General features: G+C 46.2%; 1 protein-coding gene across 2 annotated transcripts in view; it reads left to right on the top strand.

The window, feature by feature from the left end:
* The window catches only part of LOC310793714 (fatty acyl-CoA reductase 1), a 104,982-nt gene that overhangs the window by 19,631 nt on the left and 60,262 nt on the right, over positions 1-25,089 (top strand). For both annotated transcript variants that reach the window (XM_083655575.1, XM_083655576.1), the window contains exon 2: positions 14,941-15,237. In XM_083655575.1, the coding sequence (XP_083511701.1) occupies positions 14,941-15,237 (297 nt within the window). The remainder of the gene's footprint in view (positions 1-14,940; positions 15,238-25,089) is intronic.

The following is a 25,089-nucleotide window of genomic DNA, read 5'->3' as shown; positions in this document are numbered from 1 at the left end:
ATCTGAATGAAATTGTGTTCATTAGAATCAGAATCACTTTTATTGCCAAGTTGGTAATCAGATTACATACAAATAATTTGACTTAGGGTGCTTTCTCACTGGGGACCCGGGAGCGGAACCGAGCACACTTGTCCCCAAATTGACCCCAGGTGCAGTTCGAGTGTGAACGTTGCATTCCATGCCCGGGCGCGGAACAGGGTCCACTTGAAAGGGTGGTCTACTCTGGGGAACACTTTGAATGGGATGGAACACATGTGAATGTGAATGCCAACCGTACCGAACCACGTAGACAACATACGGGCGAGGATACACTCCAGGCGTAGTTGATGACGCAAGTGTACTCTGCAAGTGTTCCATTCCATTCCTGAGCACGGAAGAAATTGAAAAGAGTGAAAAGTGAAAAGATGTTATTGTGAACGATGGGATCCATTTGTTTGGTTTTGGGGCCACAAACAAAATCTTGTTTAGGGCCACCTAAACCCTAGAGCCAGCCCTGAATCTGCATATGTGGTGGATAGATGGCCAGACAGGTCACTGATGACGCCAGCTCTCATTAATTATAGACTCAGTCCTGGCAGTGAAACAAGGCTAAGGTATCGAGTATGTGCGTAAAGTTGTACATTACTCTGTCTGAATTGTGCATGTGTCTCTCTAGCTCTGGTTCACCGTAATCTATCTTCATCACCCGATACTCGATCACACCAGTCTGTCACAGATGGTGGGTTCTGTGTCACTCCCAAGCACGCTCACATCACGAAGTAGAGGATTTGGTGTAGCCGTGCCGGGGCCTTGGGACCTTGAGGCTGCACTTTACCCTAATGCATGTACATGCAACACTGATGCGTACAACTCTTGGCAAGGAGGTTGACTTGAGAGACGAGAGTCCTCTTTTATCAAGTAATTGATCTGCCCAGATCAAACTGTTGAGCCCCGCAACTGATATCCCTATCCAGCCCTCTTTCCACATTAAGAAAATGAGCCTGCTGTGCCCTGATGCCCCATGCAGCTGGTTTCTGTCTCAATAAGGGCAGGCAGGGGTCCAAACAGAGGCCCCATTTAAAGCTGGACATCACAGGTGTACATTAGGGCTGCTCGATAAATCGATTTTGAATCGTAATCGAATTAATTAGTTAGGACGATGTTAAAAAAATGAAAATCGTGAAATCGATTTACACTTTAACTAGGGTAATTACGTTATGGCGCCGCGGCTCTCTTTCATGTACGTGTGCTGCTTACTCGTCCCTTCTCCCCGCTGTAAAGTCTCTCTGGAGGCTGTGACTACTGGCTACTAAAGACAGCAGCGCAATTAACTTATTTATATTTCAACACCTCCAAAAAGCACAGAGTGTGAGCACTGAGCAGCGTGTTGCACTGCGGGTTGTGCAAGATAACGATTACCACAACACACACACACGCACACACACACACACACGCGCACACGAACAAAGACATTATCACCGGACGCTGAAATGTTGCCTTTATAGTTCACATAACAACAAAACAACACGTGAGGCCACCGAGTAGCTTCTGCTTCTTGGCTGTAACGTTACCAGTACTGACCGTGTCTGTCTGAATTTCCTCCTAACTGCTGCTATCACAGTTCCCCGCATACCTGTTGTGACTTTGTGTTATTCTAGTACAGATATAACTCCGAGCGCGGGTGGTCACTTAGACACTGCTAATATAATTATATAATTATGTCACGGAGGCACACGCTACAGGCAAGAGTAATCGAACCAAGAGTATCCCTCCAACAGAGCACCGAGTGCTCGATCAAATCCACTAGTGTCAAGTGACTGCAGGTTAGCAAGCAACAGCCAGGAAGTTAGGCATAGCAAGTTAGGCTAAAACAGGAAGTTGGGTTGTTCTGCCTTCAGAGTAAAAGCGTAAATTGTCACTTATGAAAAAAAAATGAAAAAAAAAAGAGCTCTGCACGGCAACAAATGTTTAGAGAAGTATAATAGCATAAAAAAAAATCGAAAATCGAGTTTTGAGAGAAAAAATGGTCAATTCTATTTTTAGGCAAAATCGAACAGCCCTAGTGTACATATGTGTGCCTGTCAGAGCCGGTATCACTGTGGGCTTTGCCAGCCACAGTGATAACGGCTGTCTCAGGCCAGTCATTACAACCACTGGCCACTCTGCAGCTGACCTTTGTCTGGGCACTTTGTGTCCATTTCAAATATTTGATTGCTGGACAGCAACAGTTAGAGACCAAAGTTGTCACTTTATTGCAGATCAGTTCAGGACAGTTGCAGGCAGTTCTCACGCTCACACCTTTGTTGTAGAATGTCATAATGTCATGTTTTGAAATCGATGCAGTTTGACAGTATGACATCTTTCCAGGACCTCAGGACTTTCTACATATCTTTGAATACGTTTAAATCATACACCAAATAGACAAACTTGTAGACCTTCTACTTGAGACTATTGCCAATGTTGGAAGTCAGTGAGATGTGTTTCCTCGACGGAGGTGCTTGAGGTTCATACCATGATGATGGTGCAGGTTTCTGACCTTGTGGCCCTGCCACAGAGCTTTGGGTACTGTTCCTGGTGTGGGTTTGAGCCAGGCGTAACCTGACACCACAGCACCTAGAGGCCCCCCCTCCCACTCTCACAGGGATTCTGTCATTACACCGGCAGCCTCTACCATCAGGCATAATGTTAGAGATGATGCACCAATGCAGTGCGCACACACACACACACACACACACACACACACACACGCACACACACATACACACACTCTCTCTCACACATCCAATCTCCAGTCACGAGATATCTGATAGGAAACTTTGAAAGTGACTCCAGTTAAAAGGGGGGGGCCCAAAGAAATGTTCTAGGGGCTAATGTACACCGCCTCCGGAACAGATGCGGTACGGCTGCTAACAGACCCACACTCATGTAATCTGTCAGACGTATGCGGGATCCGACAAAAATAGAACACGCGCGTAATTTTTCCGTACCGCATGTATCGTCCATCAATTAACATGGGCGAGGGATCCGCAACGCAGCCATAACGCATCTGGTGTACATTGCCTGTAAAACGAAATTAAAGAGGCTTGAGCTTAAATCATTGAAGCCCACAACTAATAATTAATTAGATTAGCTTTTAGCTGCCCCCCCCCCCCCCCACCAAAAAACAAACAAAATTAAAACAACTCTTGTCGACTGAAATAGTCGGCCAATGGCAGAGCCTATATCAGCAGCCTGCTTCCAGGCAGTCCGGCTATGTCCAGTGTAATGTCTCAACCTTACATATTGTAGTGGAGGGGTTGAGATGGAGGATGCAGGAAATTTGGTTTAATGGTGAAGGAGTGCATGGACAGTGTCAGTGTGTGTCATGCGTTGGAATTTGACTGTTTGAACCTTTTCTAAACATACAGTATATTATGCAAGTGCTTTAAAACCAACTCATCTGGACAAGCGCTCCAGCTATTTCTCCTCTCACTCACCGCTAGTCGTAATAAAGTCACTCACGTTTATAATATCCCTTTCTTTTTTCCCAAAGAGCTAATTCATTAATAATCTAATCTAATAAACGGCTCATTAGCCCACCCTCGTCCACTCCCTCGGGGTAAAGGCAAACACACACAGTAGATAGCAGGGAACTAATTTCCTCTACACTCATATCCTGTACTTGAGATTCTCACAGAGAGCAGACCGGTGGATGCCTGCATGGGACACAGCGTCGAGCCTGACAGAGCCATGCTCCTAGCATTGAGACTGGACGCTGAACCATTTACCTTCAGCAGTTTACCGAGTTCCCCACTCATGACCAACACGCCTTCCTCACCGATTGTCATCAGTCTCTCTGGGCGAGGAGTATTAACCCTAACATACATGTCTTTGATGGTGGGATGAAATCCTAGCACGTAGAATAAACCCACACGAACACGAGGAGAACATGCAAACTCCACACAGAAAGGACCTGGGACGGACTGGGGTTCTAACCCGGGACCTTCTTGCTGTGAGGCAGCTGTGTTAACTACTGAGCCACTGTGCTTGGTTGTGGTCCTGTTGTCTGTCTGAGAGGCCTCCATGGCATGGGCAAATGACGCCCCGCAGTTGCTGTGGACTTTAACTGTGCCTTTTAGTCTGATTCCCGCTGTGGGCACTGTTATTCAGCAAAAGGGCCTGACTTCTCCTTTGTGTTGCTGGCTCTGGTATTCAAGTTGACTAATGTTGTCTTAATTATTGGCTGCCTCTCGCTGATCTCTGTCTTTCTATCCCTCCCTCCCCTCTCGGCACCAGTCAGCCCGTTTGTGATGTTCTGAGCCGGTCTGCAGCTAGTTAAGCTCCACTCTCCCTGTGTCAACTGACCCACTGAGAAGAAGCACTGAAAAGGCCTCAGTCAAATGAAAAAGGAAACATGGAATAAGGGCAGCCAGAGTGCGTCAGCATTAGCCAAGCATGACAAGTACGAAACTCCTGCAGATGAGGGACATTCCTATGCCCTAAGCATCTCCAAAACTTGTAATGACTCTGAGTGACTTTGGACATGATGCACTACTTTGTCAAGAGATGCCATCAACCTGAGAAGCTGCTCCTTTGAGGGTTTTTTAATGTCGTCCTTGCTGCCCGCTACTTTGACCTTAACTTTCAAGTGATAGCACAGAGTCTTAAAAGGATGCTACCTTATTTGTCACTAGTGACAGGCAGCACAACGAGGCCAATTTGCAGACAGACACAGTCTAATGTCTATGCAAGCTCCATGCATAAAACGGCAAACTTTTTTAGCGTTAGTGCCTTCCTTTTACACGGGAACGGCATTCTTGGAGCATGAAAGCTTTATTCAGCTTGTCCGATGCTATCCGTATAATGATTTGACGATTATGAGTTAAGGGATTCATTTGAGGCATTTTCCCAAAAATTATTCGATTATTGGAGTCTGGGTTTAAAAGATTAGATTTAAGAATTTGTCTAACACGTTTATTTCTATTGTGACAAAAGGGAAGGGAAATGATAAAGGCAGCCTTGAGAGAGCAGGAAGAAGTGATAACGTGCTCGTGGACTCTCCTTCATGTAACAAGTGTGGCTTCTTCTGTGACCATGTTGGCTCGCAGCAGAATGTGGCTGCGCACCATCAGTCTAACTGGTGGGCGGGTGGGGGGTGGCTGGGGGTATGACCTGAGAAGAATGCCCTGGTGTGTGTGTGTGTGTGTGTGTGTGTGTGTGTGTGTGTGTGTGTGTGTGTGTGTGTGTGTGTGTGTGTGTGTGTGTGTGTGTGTGTGTGTGTGTGTGTGTGTGTGTGTGTGTGTGTGTGTGTGTGTGTGTGTGTGTGTGTGTGTGTGTGTGTGTGTCCACCCCGACACTTTTCAAGTTGCAGGAACATTTCTATTGTCAGGCGTTAATCCACAGTGACTTATACAACCCCCCCGCCCTTGTCCCAGCATCCGCAGAGAATCTCTCTGATGTGTTCTCTCTCTCTCTGGATCATAGTGCTGGTATGTCGGCTGGCCGCGGGCCTCAGCAGAGGACCTTGACTGTGACCTCCAGTTCGGTGGGGCGCAAATACACGGTTGGCAAACCTGTAAATATTAGGCTGTGAGTTACAGACCCAGGAGGAAATGGAATGCAAATCCTCTCCATAAGAAATCTGTCCATATCATGCCTAATTTAATTGCCTTGAATACTTCGCTACAGTCATTATATACAGTTAATAAATTATTATTATTATTATTATTATTATTATTATTATTATTACCTTTATCATCATTATTATCATCATTAATATTGAATTATTATTATTAGGCAATGGATGAGTTTTGTGCACTGAAGTGAAGCTGTTGGTATAGTTTTACTTTCACCTGGGTAATGAAATCTTTTGTGCGAGTCCATGCTTTAAAGCAACTACAAGCAAGATTTTCACTTGTTATAAAAAAGTCTAAATTTAATAGTGATGCCTCACATCTTACCTATAACAGCAGATGAGACCAAAGCCGAGTGAATCGGCGATTGCTGTCTTGTTGTTTATAGAGTCTCAACCCCGGGACGGAAAGATGCGGACGTGAAACAAAACGGTTTACAGCAGCCGTAAAGCGTTTCGCTCTGCCTAGCAACAGACCATAAACAAAAAGAAAACGTCTTTCCTCGCTACTTCCAGGGGCTTTCTACTCTCGCAAACATCTCTTGTTATTTTTCTTTTTGTAATTTTGTGGTTATGGTCGAACTGGCAGATCATGATTATGTGGCCGGCGCAAAGAAAAAAAGGAAGCTTACCGACCAACAAAGACAAGAAGAGGAACGCTGATAAGTCCCACAATAAAACACGCGTCAACCTCTGCTGTTATAGGTAAGATGTAAATTTAGACTGTTTCATAACAAGTGAAAATGTTGCTCGTAGTTGCTCCAAGTTCAACCTACCAACACCTACTGCTCTACTGCAGAGCACAATAATTTTGTCAATTTAAAACATAACTTTGCATGTCAAGAAAGTCACAGTTTGTCGTCAAACTGAAACGTAGGGGTTAGTTTCGTATAAAAACTACATAGCTCGTGGAAGCTCGTGGCATGTCGCCGGTCTTCAGCTTTGCCGGTAGAGAAAGTGACATCACTTAGGCAACAGTGTATGTAGTCTTTCTGATTTATAACTTCTAGTGCAACAGTTTGGCGACAAACTGTGACTTTCTTGACATGCAAAGTTACGTTTTAAATTGACAAAATTAGCGTTGGCATCCCGTGGCATAATTCAAACGTGATCAAAAAAGTAACCTTATTCTCCGTTCACCGCCATTCATATTTTTCGCAACGCTGGTACAGGGAGAAAGCAGGAAGTGACGTTTCACTTTGGCTCTCTATTGTGTGTCGTCGACCTGGTGACACACAAATGCACATCAACATTGGCAGTGTGGCTATGAGCTTTTAGCCCACACGTCCAACACAATGCTTTGATCAGAGAGAGACAGCGCTCCCTGCAGCCAACCTATAGGCCAGGGAATCCATCGCAGCAGTCACATGACAGCATGCCATTCTTTCCATGTATTTTCTGAGGGAAATGAGGGCCAAGTCTCAGACAATAAAATTATAAACTTGTAAAACAGAAACAGGGGAAGTACCGATTTGTCTCAATACATGCTTTTTTTCTTCTTCTTTTTTTATATTTTATTTTGAAATTTTCAAAACGTAAAAAAAACAACAACAAAAGGCTCAGACAGAGAAAGAAAAAACAAACAAACATATAATTCACATTCCAATAGTACAGCTTGGCACTACCAGCCGCCTAAGGTCCCAATGTGCCTGCAAGAGATGTGCGTGGGATCCCACGCAAAGGGTCCATGAGAAGTCAGTTATGCGAGTCACGTATCGCTATTAACCTTGTCCAAATAGGCCAGAAACGGATCCCAGATAACCAGGAATTTCCCAAGAGAATTAGTCCTCAAGAACCGGAGCCTCTCCATATGTATGACCGAGATCATGTCCGTCAGCCACAGCTGAAAAGAAGATGTAGAGGGAGACTTCCACTCCCTCAGAATGAGTCTCTTGGCGACAGTCGTCCCCTGCGTCAGAGACTGTTGCACAGCCATAGGGAGGAGCAGAGAGGATTCCGAGCAGCCGAAGATGGCGAGTTCCGCCTTCGGCTGAAGGGTTGTTTTATAGGCCTTAGAGTACCAGTCAAATATTTTGGCCCAAAAAACAGATAGTGAGGACAAAACCAAAAAGCATGGTACAATGTACTCTCTAACACCTGACACCTATCACATAATGGTGAGACAGAAGGGTAGATCTTGTGCAGTGTAGACTTGGAATAATGGAGACGGTGAGTGACTTTAAATTGGATCAGCTGGTGTCTGCTGTTAATTGAGAAGAGTTGGACCACAGATAGACTCCTGTCCCAAATAATTTCAGACAATTCAACACCAAGTTCCTCCTGCCATGCCTCTCTAATCCTCTCAGTGGGGGCTCTGATGCAGCCATCAAATAAACACACAAATCTAGAAATAAGATGCCTGGAGTGGGGGGGACTCGATAAAACATCAAAAAAAGTATTTTCATTTGGGAGAACTTCAAAGTCACAAATCTTGGATCTAACAGAATTTCTAACTTGTAGGTATCTAAACCAGTGTGTGTTGGGCAACTCAAATTTCCTCTTCAGAAGATCAAAGGATGCGAAATTACCATCTATGTATAGGTCTCTGATGGAAACCAGCCCCTTCTCACTCCAGGCATGGTAATTTTTGTCTGACCATGGAGCTAAAAAAGAATGATTAAAACAAATTGGTGTGTGGACAGAAACAACCGGTAGATTCAGAAAACCCCTAACTTGGTTTAGAAGTGCATTATATATAAAGCTTAGAGGTTAAACAAAGAGCTAAATTGCTTGTGACGTCCTTTTACACACCACTACTGTTATGTTGCATGTATAACCACAAACCACAGATGCTTCACTTTCAATTTCCACTTGCCCATAATGCTTATACATATACAGAGATCATAAAAATGTTGGTAACAACAACAAATATATATAAATATGTATGTATGTGTGTATATATATATATATTTAAGCAATATAGCACGAGAGCAAGTGTGTTGTGGTGAATATATCCCGCTGATAAGCTGTTATCCCACGAGGCCGCAGGCCGAGTGGGATAACAGCTTATCAGCGGGATATATTCCACAACACACGCTGCTCGAGGCGGGACCTCTAGCGGGACCTCTAGCAAGAAGATAGACGTGCGGGTGATTTGATTGGATCGTTCTGGAGACTGAAGTCGACATTGGCCAATCCTGGCGCTTGCTGAGAGCTTTTTGCAAAGGCCGACACCAGAGCCGTATGCCGACACCAAGTAACGTTACGTCTTATTTAGAAATGCGGGGTTAAGAGTGAGGGCGCGCGAGAGAGGGGTTAAGACATTAGCCCGCGTCTATTCTTGTACAAAACATCATTTTCTGCGAAGTATTAGTAAAGTTATAAGCGAAGATCGATTCACAAGGATCTGAAAACTGTCTCCGCCATTTTGTTTTTGAGGTAACCAAAGCCTAAGAGAGTTGCGCCATCATGCGTCTGGCTGCAAGCGAGTAGCTTTTTGTTTTGACACTACTGTAAGGCGGGACCTCTAGCAAGAAGATAGACGTGCGGGTGATTTGATTGGATCGTTCTGGAGACTGAAGTTGACATTGGCCAATCCTGGCGCTTGCTGAGAAGCTGAGAGCTTTCTGGAAAGCCCAACACGGAGCTCGAGCGCAGGGCTGCCTTTTAGTAAGAGAGTTGCCATGGCAACCAATAACCCATGGCCATGGGTTATTGAACTCGGTTACTGGAATTATACAATGGCTGTGAACCAATCAGATTGCTTGATTTGAGAGAGCCGTTTTATAATTAAGCAATATAGCATGAGAGCCAGTGTGTTGTGCCAAATATATCCCCCTGATCAGCTGTTATCCCACGAGGCCGCAGGCCGAGTGGGATAACTGCTGAGCAGGGGGATATATGCCACAACACACGCAGCTCGAGTGCTATATTGCTTTTATAAAACGGTTTCCAAGTATGATAATATAATAATAATAATAATACTATAAGTCCGACTCCGACTGGCATGTCATTCTGATAGAGTCAGTTGAAACACTACTGTAAGGCGGGACCGCAAGAACGTGCGGGTGATTTGATTGGATCGTTCTGGAGACTGAAGTTGACATTGGCCAATCCTGGCGCTTGCTGAGAACCTGAGAGCTTTCTGGAAACCCCGACAGGCAGCTCGAGCGCAGCGTTGCATTCTCAGCGCTTGCTGAGAAGCTGAGTGCTTTCTGCAAAGCCCGACACCAACTAACGTTACGGGGTTAAATGCGGGGTTAAATGGGGGGTTAACAGCCTTTCTTTTGCAAAGAAGACATTAGCCCGCATCTATTCTTGTACAAAACATCATTTTCTGCGAAGTATTAGTAAAGTTATAAGCAAAGATCGATTCACAAGGATCTGACAGCTGTCTCCGCCATTTGTTTTTTTTTAAACCAAAGGCTTTTAGTAAGAGAGTTGCCATGGCAACCAATAACCGAGTCCAATAACCCATGGCCATGGGTTATTGGACTCTGTTATGGGATTTATACAATGGCTGTGAACCAATCAGATTGCTTGATTTGAGAGAGCCGTTTTATAAATATATATATATATATATATATATATATATATATATATATATATATATATATATATATATATATATATATATATACATATACATATATATATATATATATATATATCGTATATAGAGCCGTGATATATATACAGGTATATATATATATTAGGGCTGTCAGCGTTAACGCGTTAATCGCGATGTGATTAAGGGCCGACCATAACGCGTTATTTTTTTTAAATTGCATTAATCGCATGCCGCTATTTTGTCGCTTCGACGCACCCGTATTTGGAGTCAAGCCGGTCGCAGGGGTTTCCTGTCTCCTGCTGTTGCAGCAGGCATGGAAAAGAAAGAGCAACACGCTTCTAAATGGCTCGTTTTACTTAAAAAAAAATCCCAAATGGCACAGTGGACAAGTCAACAGTAGTTTGCACCTTGTGTAAAACGGAATTAAAATATCACCAGGACATCGAGTTTGACCTATCACCTAAAAGCTAAGCATACCGGAGCAGCTAGCGCCGCCATAGCTTCAACGCGAGACTCATCACTCGTTCTTCCTTCAGAGTCTCGGATGCGCGGGGTCCTCTAGCCACTGGGAGGTCGGCTCCAATGGCTTCACGCGATATAAACGGTATCAATCACAATAAAACTGTACCTACCATTATTCACATGGAAGTGCCAAAGTTTTTAGCTCAGACACAGCCTTCTTCGGCTGTGTCATTTTGGGTTTCGACTGCTCTACAGGGCCGCCACTGGAAGTATCGGTTCTGGAGCGTGTACTGCACTGTTTACAATTGTGCATTTATTTTCTGTTCAAGATATATTTTGTAGACATTGTTACCTCCTGTCTACATAGAGAGCCGCAGGGATGACGTATTTTTGTAGTCAGAACGCGGAAGTCCCGGACTTCCTGGTTCTTCACTGTTTCTGTCTATGGGATTTTTGAATGGGTTTTTGCCGTGATGCTTCAAATACGGTCTCTGGGCAACGCAAGATTAATCAAACGCGAACCAGAGTTAAGTCGGATAATCTTCACACATGAGGACCACTTTCATGAGTTTTGTAGCGTAAATGCGAGCCCTAGAAGTAAAAAGCTCGAGCAAGCCAATACCTGAGCTGAGCTATTGACCACACTGAAGCACCATGACTGCCAGCAGCCACATCAGCTTCTGTCTTGTGTCTGTGTTGTAATCAGGACTTCACCACCATAGGACCTGGCTGCCTGCCACCACTAAAGCAGTAGTCACAGTCACATAGGACCTGGCTGCCTGCCACCACTAAAGCAGTAGTCACAGTCACATAGGACTTGGCTGCCTGCCACCACTAAAGCAGTAGTCACAGTCACATAGGAGCTGGCTGCCTGCCACCACTAAAGCAGTAGTCACAGTCACATAGGACCTGGCTGCCTGCCACCACTAAAGCAGTAGTCACAGTCACATAGGACCTGGCTGCCTGCAACCACTAAAGCAGTAGTCACAGTCACATAGGAGCTGGCTGCCTGCCACCACTAAAGCAGTAGGACCTGGCTGCCTGCCACAACTAAAGCAGTAGTCACAGTCACATAGGACCTGGCCGCCTGCCACCACTAAAGCAGTAGTCACAGTCACATAGGACCTGGTCACCTGCCACCACTAAAGCAGTAGTCACAGTCACATAGGACCTGGCTGCCTGCCACCACTAAAGCAGTAGTCACAGTCACATAGGACCTGGCTGCCTGCCACCACTAAAGCAGTAGTCACAGTCACATAGGACCTGGCTGCCTGCCACCACTAAAGCAGTAGTCACAGTCACATAGGACCTGGCTGCCTGCCACCACTAAAGCAGTAGTCACAGTCACATAGGACCTGGCTGCCTGCCACCACTAAAGCAGTAGTCACAGTCACATAGGACCTGGCTGCCTGCCACCACTAAAGCAGTAGTCACAGTCACATAGGACCTGGCTGCCTGCCACCACTAAAGCAGTAGTCACAGTCACATAGGACCTGGCTGCCTGCCACCACTAAAGCAGTAGTCACAGTCACATAGGACCTGGCCGCCTGCCACCACTAAAGCAGTAGTCACAGTCACATAGGACATGGCTGCCTGCCACCACTAAAGCAGTAGTCACAGTCACATAGGACCTGGTCACCTGCCACCACTAAAGCAGTAGTCACAGTCACATAGGACCTGGCTGCATGCCACCACTAAAGCAGTAGTCACAGTCACATAGGACCTGGTCACCTGCCACCACTAAAGCAGTAGTCACAGTCACATAGGACCTGGTCACCTGCCACCACTAAAGCAGTAGTCACAGTCACATAGGACCTGGCCGCCTGCCACCACTAAAGCAGTAGTCACAGTCACATAGGACCTGGTCACCTGCCACCACTAAAGCAGTAGTCACAGTCACATAGGACCTGGCTGCCTGCCACCACTAAAGCAGTAGTCACAGTCACATCGGCTGATTTATTGCATTGAGTTGCCCCAAATAAGCAGACACAGTCCATTACACTAGTGCCATTAGAGTAGGAATCGATCCAATTAGGTCCCCAAGGAAGAGAAGGGGGTGGGGTGGGTGGGGGGGGGGTGCTGGACATCCAATAACACGTCAAAATTCATCGGTAGAATGAAGCGGAGGGCAAGTTTGGCTATTTTTATCTTGGGTAAATGTCTGTCTTTTGTGAGCTAGGTGTGCTAGCCATTGTGTAGAGGCATTGTTCATTTTGCCCGCCTTTCAATGCATAGAGATAGAGATGAGGCTACTGGGCTAACGAGGGGCTGGATCATCAGTTCCATGAGGCTACTGGGCTAATGCAGGGCTTGGATCATCAGTCCCATGTAAATCTCATCAAGCGAGGATATCCCTGAGTCGACACGCAATAAGCCACGTTCTGAGAAACCCCCTCACACCCAACTAAAGCCCCTTTTAGACTGGCCAAAAATCCCACTAATATCCACAAACTAGGGGCATTTTCTTCAGTCTAAAAGTTGCCAAGCCGGGCCGTTTAGCTGATAGAGCGACCCTGCAAGTGAGGTGGGCTTTTACGCGACGGCTCTGCACGCCATGGCGATATAAATCTTGGTGGTGGTCCAACGCGTGATTTTCCGACGCTGCTTCTCCTCCTGATTTGCCGCCCCTTTTCCAGCGCGAGTCAGTGAGATTCGTGATTCCCACAGGCTGAAATTCGACTTTCTTAACAGTTCATTACTTTACATTGATGGCATATGCCGACCAAAAAAAGCATCTCTCTCTCCTGCTGCATGCACGAGCGCCAGGCAGCAGGCGCATAGACTGCGTCAAGTCAGCCAGAATGCAAATAGGTCATCCGCTTTAGCTCTTTCAAAATAAAACCCTTGTGACGTTAACAATTAATTTTAATTTTGAGTAATACTTTACAGCCACAGTTTCACTATTATGTAATCTTAACATCGAAACGAGTATTTTTGATACAATGTTTGCTGCTTCGTTTTTTGAAACAGCTTTTGAGTGAGGCTATTTGCTTGTTTAAATGACATTAGTTTGAAATTTTTACCCGGAAGTTTCCATTTTGTTTTGGCTGGCCTGACACTCGCCTGGGCAGCCGTGTGAGAGAAGAAGGGAGAAGCGAGGGGGAAGAGAGAGCCCACAGCCATGGAGAAACGCGGATTGAGAGTGCGATATAAAAGCTTAAAAGGCGATGCTGCTGCTGCTGCTACCCCCTGCTACTTTCCTGGGTAACACAAAAATGTGTACTAGTGGGACTTTTGATGTAAAAAAAGGTATAAGACCTTCTGCACAACAGTGGAGATTACACAAACAAAAAAAACTTATGATGGCTAGGATGTCATGCAATGTCTCCTAAACAAGGTTATAGTGTGTCTATTCCTCTGGTGTTATCTTTGCAAACAGCACAGTGGAAGGGCGCGGTGTGAATTAGTTCTACACATGTGCTGCTGAGGTCAGGGAGAGGCGGAGATACGGGAACACTAAGGTCACAGTGTCAAGAGTATGTGTGTGTGTGTGTGTGTGTGTGTGTGTGTGTGTGTGTGTGTGTGTGTGTGTGTGTGTGTGTGTGTTTTCCCTTGTGGTTGGTTCAGAGGTTGTAGTGGTTCCTCATATCTTTGTTTAAATGAGGTGTATGTAGCCACTACCCTGTCATTGCACCTTTCACACACCCTCTTCTTCCCAGGGCCCCAGACCTTGACTTGGGTCATGCTTGTGCAGACAGCCGTCACCACACACACACAATGGTATGAATATTAATCTGATTTGCATGCCGGTTGCAAGCGTCTCCCAGCACTCTGAAGGTCAGGACAGAGAACCAGCAGCACTCAACGGTTGGAATTCGTTGAAGTTTGTGTTTAAGGTCTGCCAAAAATGTCAGGCCGAAGCAATTAAAGGCTACACCCTCACCAGAAAAGATCTCCGTATGCACAGGGAATATTTAAAATTAATTCATCAATAACAGGCTAAAACAGTTTTATCCTGCTGTTATTATAATGCACACTGACTGACACACAAAAAACACGACTGCTCGACTTGAAGAATGTCCAACACTTCTATTTCAGAAATTTAAAATATAACTATAATATGGTTATATTTTACAGGGGGAATTCCAAAGGTCTGCTCGTTTCCTCCCGTCCACACTTCCACGCAATCACGGATTTTGCAAACAAAGATGGGGTAGGCAGACCAGGTCGGGAGCCTCCGTCTATGCAACCGTCTTTGAGGGTCAAAACAATAGAGGAAGTCCGGACAATAGGTGCAAACGGAGTGCAAATCCATATACGCCTCACACATGCTTCCTGATAAACGATGTTGCTGCCTGCCCTCGTATTCATCGTCTCTTCCCTCTCTCTCTCTTCCCTCTCTCTCGCTCCCCCCCCTCTCCCTCCCTCCCCTCTTCAGACGCCGTCTGGCGAAGGCGGGGACCTTGACGATCCGGGAGAGCAGGCGACAGAGGGCCAGAGCAGACTGACAGAGGTCTGTGGCAGTGCGGCGGGCGGCAGCGGCAGCATGGCGTCGGTAGCGGACTACTACGCCGGCAAGAGCGTGCTGATCACGGGCGCCACGGGCTTCATGGGCAAAGTGCTGGTGGAGAAGCTGCTGAGGTCCTGCCCCGAGGTCAAAGCCCTCTACCTCCTGGTGAGACCCAAGGCCGGACAGTCCATGGAGCAGAGGGTCAGCGACATGTGCAAGTGCAAGGTAAGGGACAGATGTGCACTCTGCGTAATGTGTCACGGAGAGGTTTTACTCTGTATTTGGATTTAATGCACTAACCCTTTGATTGTGTTGTCGTGGGCAGCGGACTTTGAAACACTACTGTCATTAAGTAGGAAAAGGAAGAATGACTCGAAGAGAAAGTGGCCAGCCCGCTTCTCTGAATGATACAGAGCCATAGAAATGTGCCTTTTAATTATAATAGCAGCAGCTGCTGCCATGGTGAAGAGTCTCAGAAGAGTCCAGTTGCTCATTCATAAACTTTAGGACAGACAGACAGACAGATAGAGTCAGACAGACAGACAGACAGACAGACAGACAGACAGACAGACAGACAGAGTCAGAGAAAACAGGGGTTTGATCGGGAATACTAAATTAGGGAAGCTGAGGTTGAAAACTGACTGGAATGATAAAAAGAGGGTGGATCAGAAATGAGGAAGTAGAAGAGAGGGATAGGTACTGTAGGAGAAGGGTTAGAATTAAATTAAATGGATAAGGGAGAGAGTAAGAATTGGAGGCAGGGTGAGGAGATGAGAAGAGAGAGGGAGGGAGGGAGGGAGGGAGGGAGAGAGAGAGACAGGGAGGGGAGAGAGAGAGAGAAGGTGAGGAGGAGGACAGGAAAAAGTGGGAGCAGAGGAAGATGAGAGAAATAGGAGAGGGGATGAGAGGAGCTCAGGATACAGGTGGTGTCAGGCAGCTACAGGATATCAGGCGGAGCGGTAAAGCATGACTCAACCAAAAACCTCAAACTCTGTGGGCTGAAGGAGTGACGCTGGGCACATACAGTATTGATGTGGTCAGAAACTGCTACTGTGAGCAGGCCTGTGCTTCTCTGCTGTTTGGCTGTTATTGCCTCAAACTGTCCGAAAACCCCAACAAAATCACACTGCATTCATTATTTTACACATTGCCATGACACCAGCAGGGCAGCTGTTTTTGTCCGTGCCCAGTATGGCCGTTTTTTGAAATTCGTCCCATAATTTAGCCCTGCATTTAGTCTTTTATTTCCCCCTCCATCTGTCAAGGTGAGCCCCATGCCCCCAAGACACCCCCATGTTACACAGCACATCTCTCAGCACTTCATTAGCTCGCGCCAGCACAACAGTTAGCGCCAGTTAGCAGCACCCTGTCATTTCTCCACGGCAGAAAATGGGGAGAGAGAGAGAGAGAGGAACGAGCGGGCTGATTTTTAATTGAAACGCCTTTTCGAATGCACGTTCCCTCCTCTCCTGTGGTTTGTGAGGAAGAAAATAATAAGTCAGCGCGATAATCAAACGGATCCCTCCCTCCCGCTTCTGTAGCCGCTAAGATGTTAGCAACAGAGCAGAAAATGGGAAGCCTAATGAGGACAGAGGACAGAGCACAGACTCGGGGTAGTTAAGTAGAAAAAAGGTGATGTCAAAAGTTAGCGTATCCCAGAGTTCTTGTTCAGAAGGTGTTCTCCACATGAAGAATGATTAGAAATCAGTGGACAGGGTTCGCGTCCTTGTGTTACCTTGGTTGGGCGTCCATACAAGCACGATTGGCTGGTGTCTGCGGGAGGGAAGCCGGATTGAGGGTATTTGTCCTGGCTGCTGCACTAGTGCCTCCTCTGGTCAGTCAGGGTGCCTGTTCGGGGTGGAGGGGAACTGGTGAACCGGACATGGTCAGTCAAAATATTAAAATCCCAACATCAATATCGCCTATTATTGCATATGAACTGACTGACTATCTAATGTAATTGTTTATTTGGACTGGTACCACTGGCGAACTCAATGATTTCATGGAATACATTAACTCCACCACACAACACTTTCGTTTTACAATGGAACACTCCAATAAAAATATAAATTTCCTGGATCTAACCATTTACAAAAACGGACACGGGGGTGTAGACACTACCATCTACAGGAAACCTCTTAGTAGGAACACTCTACTGAGAGCTGACAGCCATCATCCCAGGCGACTCATCAACAACATTCCCACTGGCCAGTTTCTCAGACTGAAGAGAAACTGCAGCACAGACCAAGAATTCATGGACAAAACAGTTGAGATGAGGAAACGCTTCCTGGACAGGGGCTACGCGGAGACAGTTATCGAGGCAGCCTATCAAAGGGCAGTGCGCACCCCGAGAGCCCGCCTCCTTGAGAAATCCAGGCGCTCTGGCTCTTCCGCACCACGCCTCTGTTTCTCCACGGAGTTCTCTCCAATCGGTGGAGAGATCAAACACACCATCAACAAACACTGGCACGTTCTACAGAGTGACCCTGCACTCAAGTCACTGTGTTTAGAGCCTCCGTTAATTTCTTTCAGGAGATCTCGGTCAATAAGAGACAGACTGGTTCACAGTACCATGACACCCCCCCCTAAGCCTACGTGGTTACCCGCCCCTCCCTCTGGTTTTTACAGATGTGGTCACTGTACCCACTGTTCCAACTCCGCCGACACCAAACAATTTTCTCACCCACGGACTGGTAAAAAGTATAAAATTAACTCATTCATAAACTGCAGCACCACACATGTGGTTTATATTCTGAAGTGTCCGTGCGGGATGGTGTATGTCGGACAGACCAAACGGGCATTAAAAGTCCGTATTGCTGAACACAAGGCTGCAATCCGCAACCACAACATGGATTATGCAATAGCGAGACACTATGCTCAGGCCCAGCATGGCTCTGCTGCCACACTGAAATTCTGGGGTATTGAGCATGTGTCTCCCTCACAGAGAGGAGGCGACACTGTCAATAAACTGTTAAGAAGAGAAGCATTTTGGATTCACAGCCTAAATACTGTTGAACCAAATGGTCTAAACGAGGAACTAAGCCTCTCTTGTTATTTATAACCTGTACCTTTCCTTTGGAGAAATTGTTATTTGTGCCTATGTATTTCTATTCTATGGCTTATATTATATTGTTATTTATAAATGTGGCTGGCCATTATAGCCTACTTCACTGTGCGGTTTGAGTGCTATTGGCCCACTGGGTTTGGGCACCTCCCATCCTTAGCAGCCAATGACGGACTGCGATGTGTATTGGGGAGGCTTTTTAAAGCAAGTTGTTTTCCTTGTCACCCTGTTTGACTCTGATGAAGACGCAGTAGGCGTTGAAACGTTAGTCATTGAATAAAGCAATTTTCCAGTGAATCGTGTGCTCCAGGATCCTCTTTGGTTTGTCCATTGAACTTTTGTCATAATTTAGCTACTATTCAAGTATTTAAACTAGTGCTGCATGATTTGGGGGAAAGGTGCGATTAGCGATTATGGTGGACAATATTGCGATTTGCGATTGTGATTGCGATATAATAAACAAATGGTATCTAGGGATGTGCCGGCATGAGTTTTTGACGGTATGATAACCTTGGACAAAAATACCACGGTTTCACGTATCACAGACTAAAATACATGAAATATATTACAATTTAAAATATATTAAAACTAAATAAATAAAACAATTTGAAATAAAATTATCTTAAAAAAATAAAACATTTTGAGACATTTGCCTGTCCCAAACATGTAAAAAAGAAACACCAGAAAAATAGAAACTGCACTGTGTTACAGCACATAGAAGATGGCTCAGAGTGCAAAGTTAGTTACATGTCTGTCCAGTAATAAGTCAAGTCAAGTCAAGTTTATTTATATAGCCCTAATTCACAAGCATGTCTCAGAGGGCTTCACAGAAAGTATGTCTAGCTGATTCTAGCTAACACACAGTAACAAGAATATACAGAATAAAGATAACATTTGAACATTTGAAGAAAGCAGGAGAGTGGAGGAGGGAGGGAGAGGGAGGAGGGAGGAGAGGGGGGAGGTGGGGAGAAAATAGGAAATGTGGAGAGGTGGGAGGGCGCAGGGGAAGGAGAGCAGTGGGAATGTGAGAGAGGGGAGAGGACAGAGAGGAGGAGAGAACAGAGAAGGAGAGGTGGAAGGGTACAGGGGAGGTAGAGTAGAGGTAGGGTCTAGGGTGGAGGGAGGAGAGGGGGGAGGTGGGGAGAAAATAGGAAATGTGGAGGAGGAGAGAACAGGGGAGGAGAGATGAGGGTGCAGGGGAGGGAGAGCCAGGGTAGGGGTAGGGTCTAGGGTTGGGGGAGGGGAGGGAGTAGGATACGGGCCTGGATTAGGGCGAGGGTGGGGAGAAATGGGAAATGTGGAGGAGGAGAGAACAGAGAAGGAGAGGGTGCAGGGGAGGGAGAGCAGGGGGAATGTGAGAGGGAGGAGAGGGCAGAGAGGAGGAGAGAACAGAGAAGGAGAGGTGGGAGGGCGCAGGGGAAGGAGAGCAGTGGGAATGTGAGAGAGGGGAGAGGACAGAGAGGAGGAGAGAACAGAGAAGGAGAGGTGGAAGGGTACAGGGGAGGTAGAGTAGAGTCTAGGGTAGAGTAGGGTCTAGGGTGGAGGGAGGGAGTAGGATACGGGCCCGGATTAGGGCGAGGGTGGGGAGAAAATGGGAAATGTGGAGGAGGAGAGAACAGAGAAGGAGAGGTGGGAGGGTGCAGGGGAAGGAGAGCAGGGGGAATGTGAGAGAGGGGGGAGGACAGAGAGTAGAGGTGCAGGGGAAGGAGAGCAGGGGAAGAAGAGCAGGGGGAATGAGAGAGAGGGGGGAGGACAGAGGGTAGAGGTAGGGTCTAGGGTGGAGGGAGGGAGTAGGATACGGGCCCGGATTAGGGCGAGGGTGGGGGGAAAATGGGAAATGTGGAGGAGGAGAGGACAGAGAAGGAGAGGTGGGAGGGTGCAGGGGAAGGAGAGCAGGGGGAATGTGAGAGAGGGGGGAGGACAGAGAGGCAGAGAAGGAGAGGTGGGAGGGTGCAGGGGAAGGAGAGCAGGGGGAATGTGAGAGAAGGGAGAGCAGGAAGTGGCAGGGATTCAGGAAAATAGGGGAGAAGAGGAGAAGGAGCAGAGGGGGGGGAGAATGAGGAGAGAGCAGGAGAAGGGAGGGGGGGGCGGTGGGATGTGGGGGAGGAAAGAGCATGGAAAGAGAGGAGAACAAGAAGGGGGAAGAAGGGAAGAAGCGGGGAAAGGGGGAAAGAGAGGGGGGGGGGAGAAGATCAGACAACTGACTACTCTAAGCATTAACCAGAGCTAACTGGGACATAGTATCTAGCTAATCTACAGCCTAATCTGGCTACAATACAGCCTAATACAATGATACACCCCGTTTATTTCTTTTGTAGTGACAGATGGCCTTAAAGGCCATACTCACGTGACGCTTCTTGAGAGAGAGGCGAGGTAACGTGCATCTGCAGACTTTATCGAGGGACCATGAAGGCGTCATGTGACAGGCTAGCTAGGAGCCTGGGAGGTGCTGCTGCTGGCAGCTGCAACAGTGTTTTCTCTGCTATAAACCTTGTTAATCTCGTCGTTATATTCTTCATCACAGCGGGTCATTACCCACTGTGCACTTAAACGTGCAGTAGTTCTGCATAAGCACCTGCAGCTCTCTCCTTATTTTACTGACTTTCTCACTAATCACACGGCTGTTTACATGCTTTTCTGAACGGCTAGCTAGTTATTAGCATAGCTCGCTGTTCATGGATGTTCTCTCTCTCCCTCTCGGTAAAATGTTACGTTTGTGAACCTTGCTGCGCATAACATTACTTATTTGCGGGAGTGCATCGGAGAAGTCTCCCGCTAGTGTTGATGCCCAGTTTGATGGCAGAGAAACGTGTGTTTGCTGCGTCGCGTGTAACGTTAGTTTAGAGGAGGCACACACACACACATACACACACACACACAGACACACACAGACACACAAAGCCGTGAGAAAAAAATAAAATAATCTTTTGCGGTTATGTAATCACACGCAGGGCCGTAGCTAGCTATGAGGACGGGGAGGTCCGGACCTCCCCTAATATTTCAGCCTGCCAAAAAAAAAAAAAAAAAAAAAAAAAAAAAAATTCTTTTTTTTTTTGCAGGCCAGGCCAGGCCACTCACTGAACAGCAGGCCAGGCGCCGCCTACTGGTTTACTAGTGGTTTTATTACTTTATTCAGGTTTAAAGTGGGTGCATCTCATTGTAAAATTGGACTTGGCCCAAATTGGGCTTCAAACGGCCCAAATCAGGCTTCAAACGGCCCAAATCTGGCATTAAACGACCCAAATAGGGCTTCAAACGGCTCAAATCTGGCTTCAAACGGCCCAAATTGGGCTTCAAACGGCCCAAATTTTTTCACGCGCGTCGGCCCGTATCGGCCTGGCCTGCTTGGTATCTAATGCCCGGCCTGAATTATGATCCCAGTCCGCCCCTGGTGGTGAGTGATGACTGTCTGTCTGCCTGGCGAGATAATTGAAGGTGAGCGAGCTGCGAGACAGTGAGCGAGTGAACGACAGACAGTGAGTGACACTGACAGATTTTTTAGCAACAACCAAGAAAGTAAGTGTTTAGTCTGTCTCTTAAGTAATGTTACCTGTGTGACACGTTGGGATGCTACTGGCTAATCATGCATGATGCCAATTGCCAAGCTCCCGAAGTCAGGTATGCAGGTGGCTATATGCATGGTTTCAGTTTCATGACCCAATAAGTAACAAAAAGAGGTGGTGTAAAGGTAAAAACAACATAATATATTTTATTTTATTTTTCAATCGTTCCTATCAGGAATAAATAAATGTCCCTCTGTATGTTTTTTTTATTATCGATGATGACTTTGTGTGTTGTGTACGGCTTGGGTTGTGTACCTGTGTTTGTAGGTGTCATTTTGATATGAATTTGGCTAAAACAGTTTGTGTTTGTTAGTTACAATTATGTTGACAGGAGAGCTGAGCAGGTGGTGACATGAAAGAGAATATACTGAATAATGACATCACAACAGTATAATCCTAATGTTGATTTAAAATGATATATTACTCTAAATATGGCTTAAAAAGGGAAAAAAAAAACCTCCCCTTGCTGGACCTCCCCTATTTCGGAACCCTGGCTACGGCCCTGATCACACGTGCTGACATCGCGATTGCGATTAGATTAATCGTGCAGCACTAATTTAAACCACTTCATCTTCAACCACTTACCCACTTCATTTATCAACTGTAAATTTGTAAATGTAAATTTGTAATATTTATCTCTCTCTTCTCTTCACACAGTCCTAATATATCAGTGTATTTTCTAACCCTGGGGACATACCAGAGGCGAAAATTGCGCGCATGCGCCGCGCAGCGCACCTCCGCGCAGAAGTCGCTTAAAGTGTCCACACAGAGAGCGCAGCTCTCTTTGCGCACTCTGCTCGTCCGCTATATATTTTGCCCCAGATCTCCTGTCTTCCTTATCATGGCCAAGTAAATGATGACATAAATATCTAAAGTAATATGTTTGGGATAACAGTTAATGGCTACCTTCGTTATAAAATGCAATTGCATCATTTGTCTGTTCTCCTCCCGTTTTCCCAGTGCGTGCTGTTGTAGAGAGAAGGCGAGTCCTAGCTCTCTACTTGTTGCTCCGCAGGCAATGAGCCCCTAGAAGCCGCTCCCCCTCTCCCACTGCTCTTTCTCTCTTTTCACACTTCCAAAGGGGCAATCAACAACGTAAATAAACATTATTTCACTTTGAAATTGGTTTTATTTGACGAATGTCCGGTTTCGGAGTTCCTGTCTGCCCTTATCTGATCTGTTCAACTTGACAGAGTCGCTCACAGGCGCAGACGGCCGCGCAGGAAAATAGAACTCCAGGCTGAGCTGAGCGGCCCTGAGCGTCCGCGGAGCTGAGCTGAGCGGCGCGCTGCGCGCAATTCGGTGTGGACTGACAGATCTGTTAACATGGTGTCCTAATGAAAACTGGCTGCGCACAAGGTCGCAAATGGTCGCGCCGCGCAGCTTACGTGCAGGAGACGCGTGCGGTGTGTTTTCACCGTAACGCTAAAAGCATCGGTCTGCATTCAAAAGCGATGCCATTAAAGTTCCATGACCAAGCCTCAAGTGCCTATTTGTATTCATGCCAGCCCTCAGGTCAGCATGAATCTATTCACAATCAGGATATTTCATCAGGGAAAATAGTGGCTTTGCCTCTCTGCCACTTTCCACCTCTTTTCATGTGGCATGCCCGAATGGCCTCTCTTCTCCTCCTCCTAGCCACGGCGGTATCATTCAGACCACCTGTTGCTAGGTAACGGCCAACGACCTGTCCCCACCGTGTTTTAGAAGGATGCTATCAGGGAAGCTGCCCCGAGCAGGAAAAGGACAAGCAGATAAGCACCGTCTGTACAGAGCCACTCAAAGGCTTTCATTCTGCAGGAATGTTTAGACGCCTGCAGGCCTTGCCGCGGTGCCGGCCGCTGAAAGGCATGTCAGGCACTCGGTAGATGTAGGCCTACGGTGCACGCAGGGACTCTCTCCTGCTCCTTGGCGTGTCTTTATGTAGGCCTACGGGGCACGCAGGAACTCTCTCCTGCTCCTTGGCATGTCTTTATGTAGGCCTACGAGGCACGCAGGAACTCTCTCCTGCTCCTTGGCATGTCTTTATGTAGGCCTACGGGGGACGCAGGAACTCTCTCCTGCTCCTTGGCATGTCTTTATGTAGGCCTACGAGTAGAGATGCTGCGATCAAGATTTTTCAATTCCGATCCGATTTCGATATTTTAGCTCAAAACCGATCCGATTCCGATCAAATTTCGATACCCGATTCGATACCGATTTCGATCCGATACCGATACAGCACATATTTAAGTCTCTCTATGCTGTCTGATAGCGCAGGCAACAAACATTTTTAGGGTTAGGTATGTATGTGTGTGCTTTGGTAATATAGTATGTAAACAATTTAGTTCATCTAATTCATTTGATGTAAAACTAAAACATAACAATCAAATTAGGGCTGGGCGATATGGCCTCTAAAGAATATTGCAATGTTTTTCGGCTATATCGCGATACACGATATATATCTCGATATTTTTGAAATCTCTCATAAATGCTCAATTTAACCCTTCAGGGTTCATACACATTTTGACCAATGGATTTCCATGACTTTATCATAAGTTCTTAACCTGTATTTTATGCACACCTGGGGTAAAAAAGAAGAAGAAAGAAAGGGCAAATGTTGTGAGCAAAGATGGATTTAATATTCCATAGCTCTGACCTAAGCAAATCTGACATCACTATTGTGATATAATATTTTTTTTAGTAAAGTGTATCACTCAATAGTCATTACAAAAAATAATGGCTTTTATAGAACCGAAAGCCTAGCTGCTTAGTCTGCAGATAAAACATAAAAAAATACATTTAGACTCTTATTGGCATGACGGCAACATATAAGCGGTCTGAATTTTGCATGGGGCCAGTTCTATAGTGAGGCATGGAAAGCCTCACTATACGCCATCTGTGTCGTTTCACTTTTGACTGAAAAATGATGCCTGTAGTCTAGATTAAAGAAAATACATGTATGTGATGTTGACAATTATGTAGGCTATGTGCGCATTCGTTTTCCTTATAGATCATGAGTGCTCCGCAGCTAGCTACGTTAGCTTGCATGTAACGTTAACGTTAGTTGATTTTGGAGACACAAACCCTGGACGTTACATTTTGAGTAGGCTAATGCATGAGGTTCTCTATGGTTTACGCCAGCTCTGGGAGTATGAAATGCTTTAAATGCGGGGGTTTTGGTCACAACAAGCTTGTGGAGCGCTTCCCTGCAACTAGATAGCCTAACCAGCTAGCTAACGTTAGCCCCGTTAGCCATCATCACAACAACTAACGTTAACGCCAAAACAAATCCGCTGCCTCATCCCCACGTTTGGTTTAGCGTAACGCCAGCTCAGACTTTCCCCTAATCTCAGAAACCTTGCGGGACATGTCTTGCAAATTGCAATAGTGGTTGTTTCTGTCAGCCACACTGGGGGCAGCCATGTTTTGCCAGTCTATGGTGCGGACGCGTGATTTCGAATCGCACAT

This window comes from Poromitra crassiceps (assembly GCF_964638095.1).
Source record: "Poromitra crassiceps genome assembly, chromosome: 2".
NCBI classification, from domain to species: domain Eukaryota; kingdom Metazoa; phylum Chordata; class Actinopteri; order Beryciformes; family Melamphaidae; genus Poromitra; species Poromitra crassiceps.
This window is presented reverse-complemented; position numbering and strand designations above follow the sequence as displayed.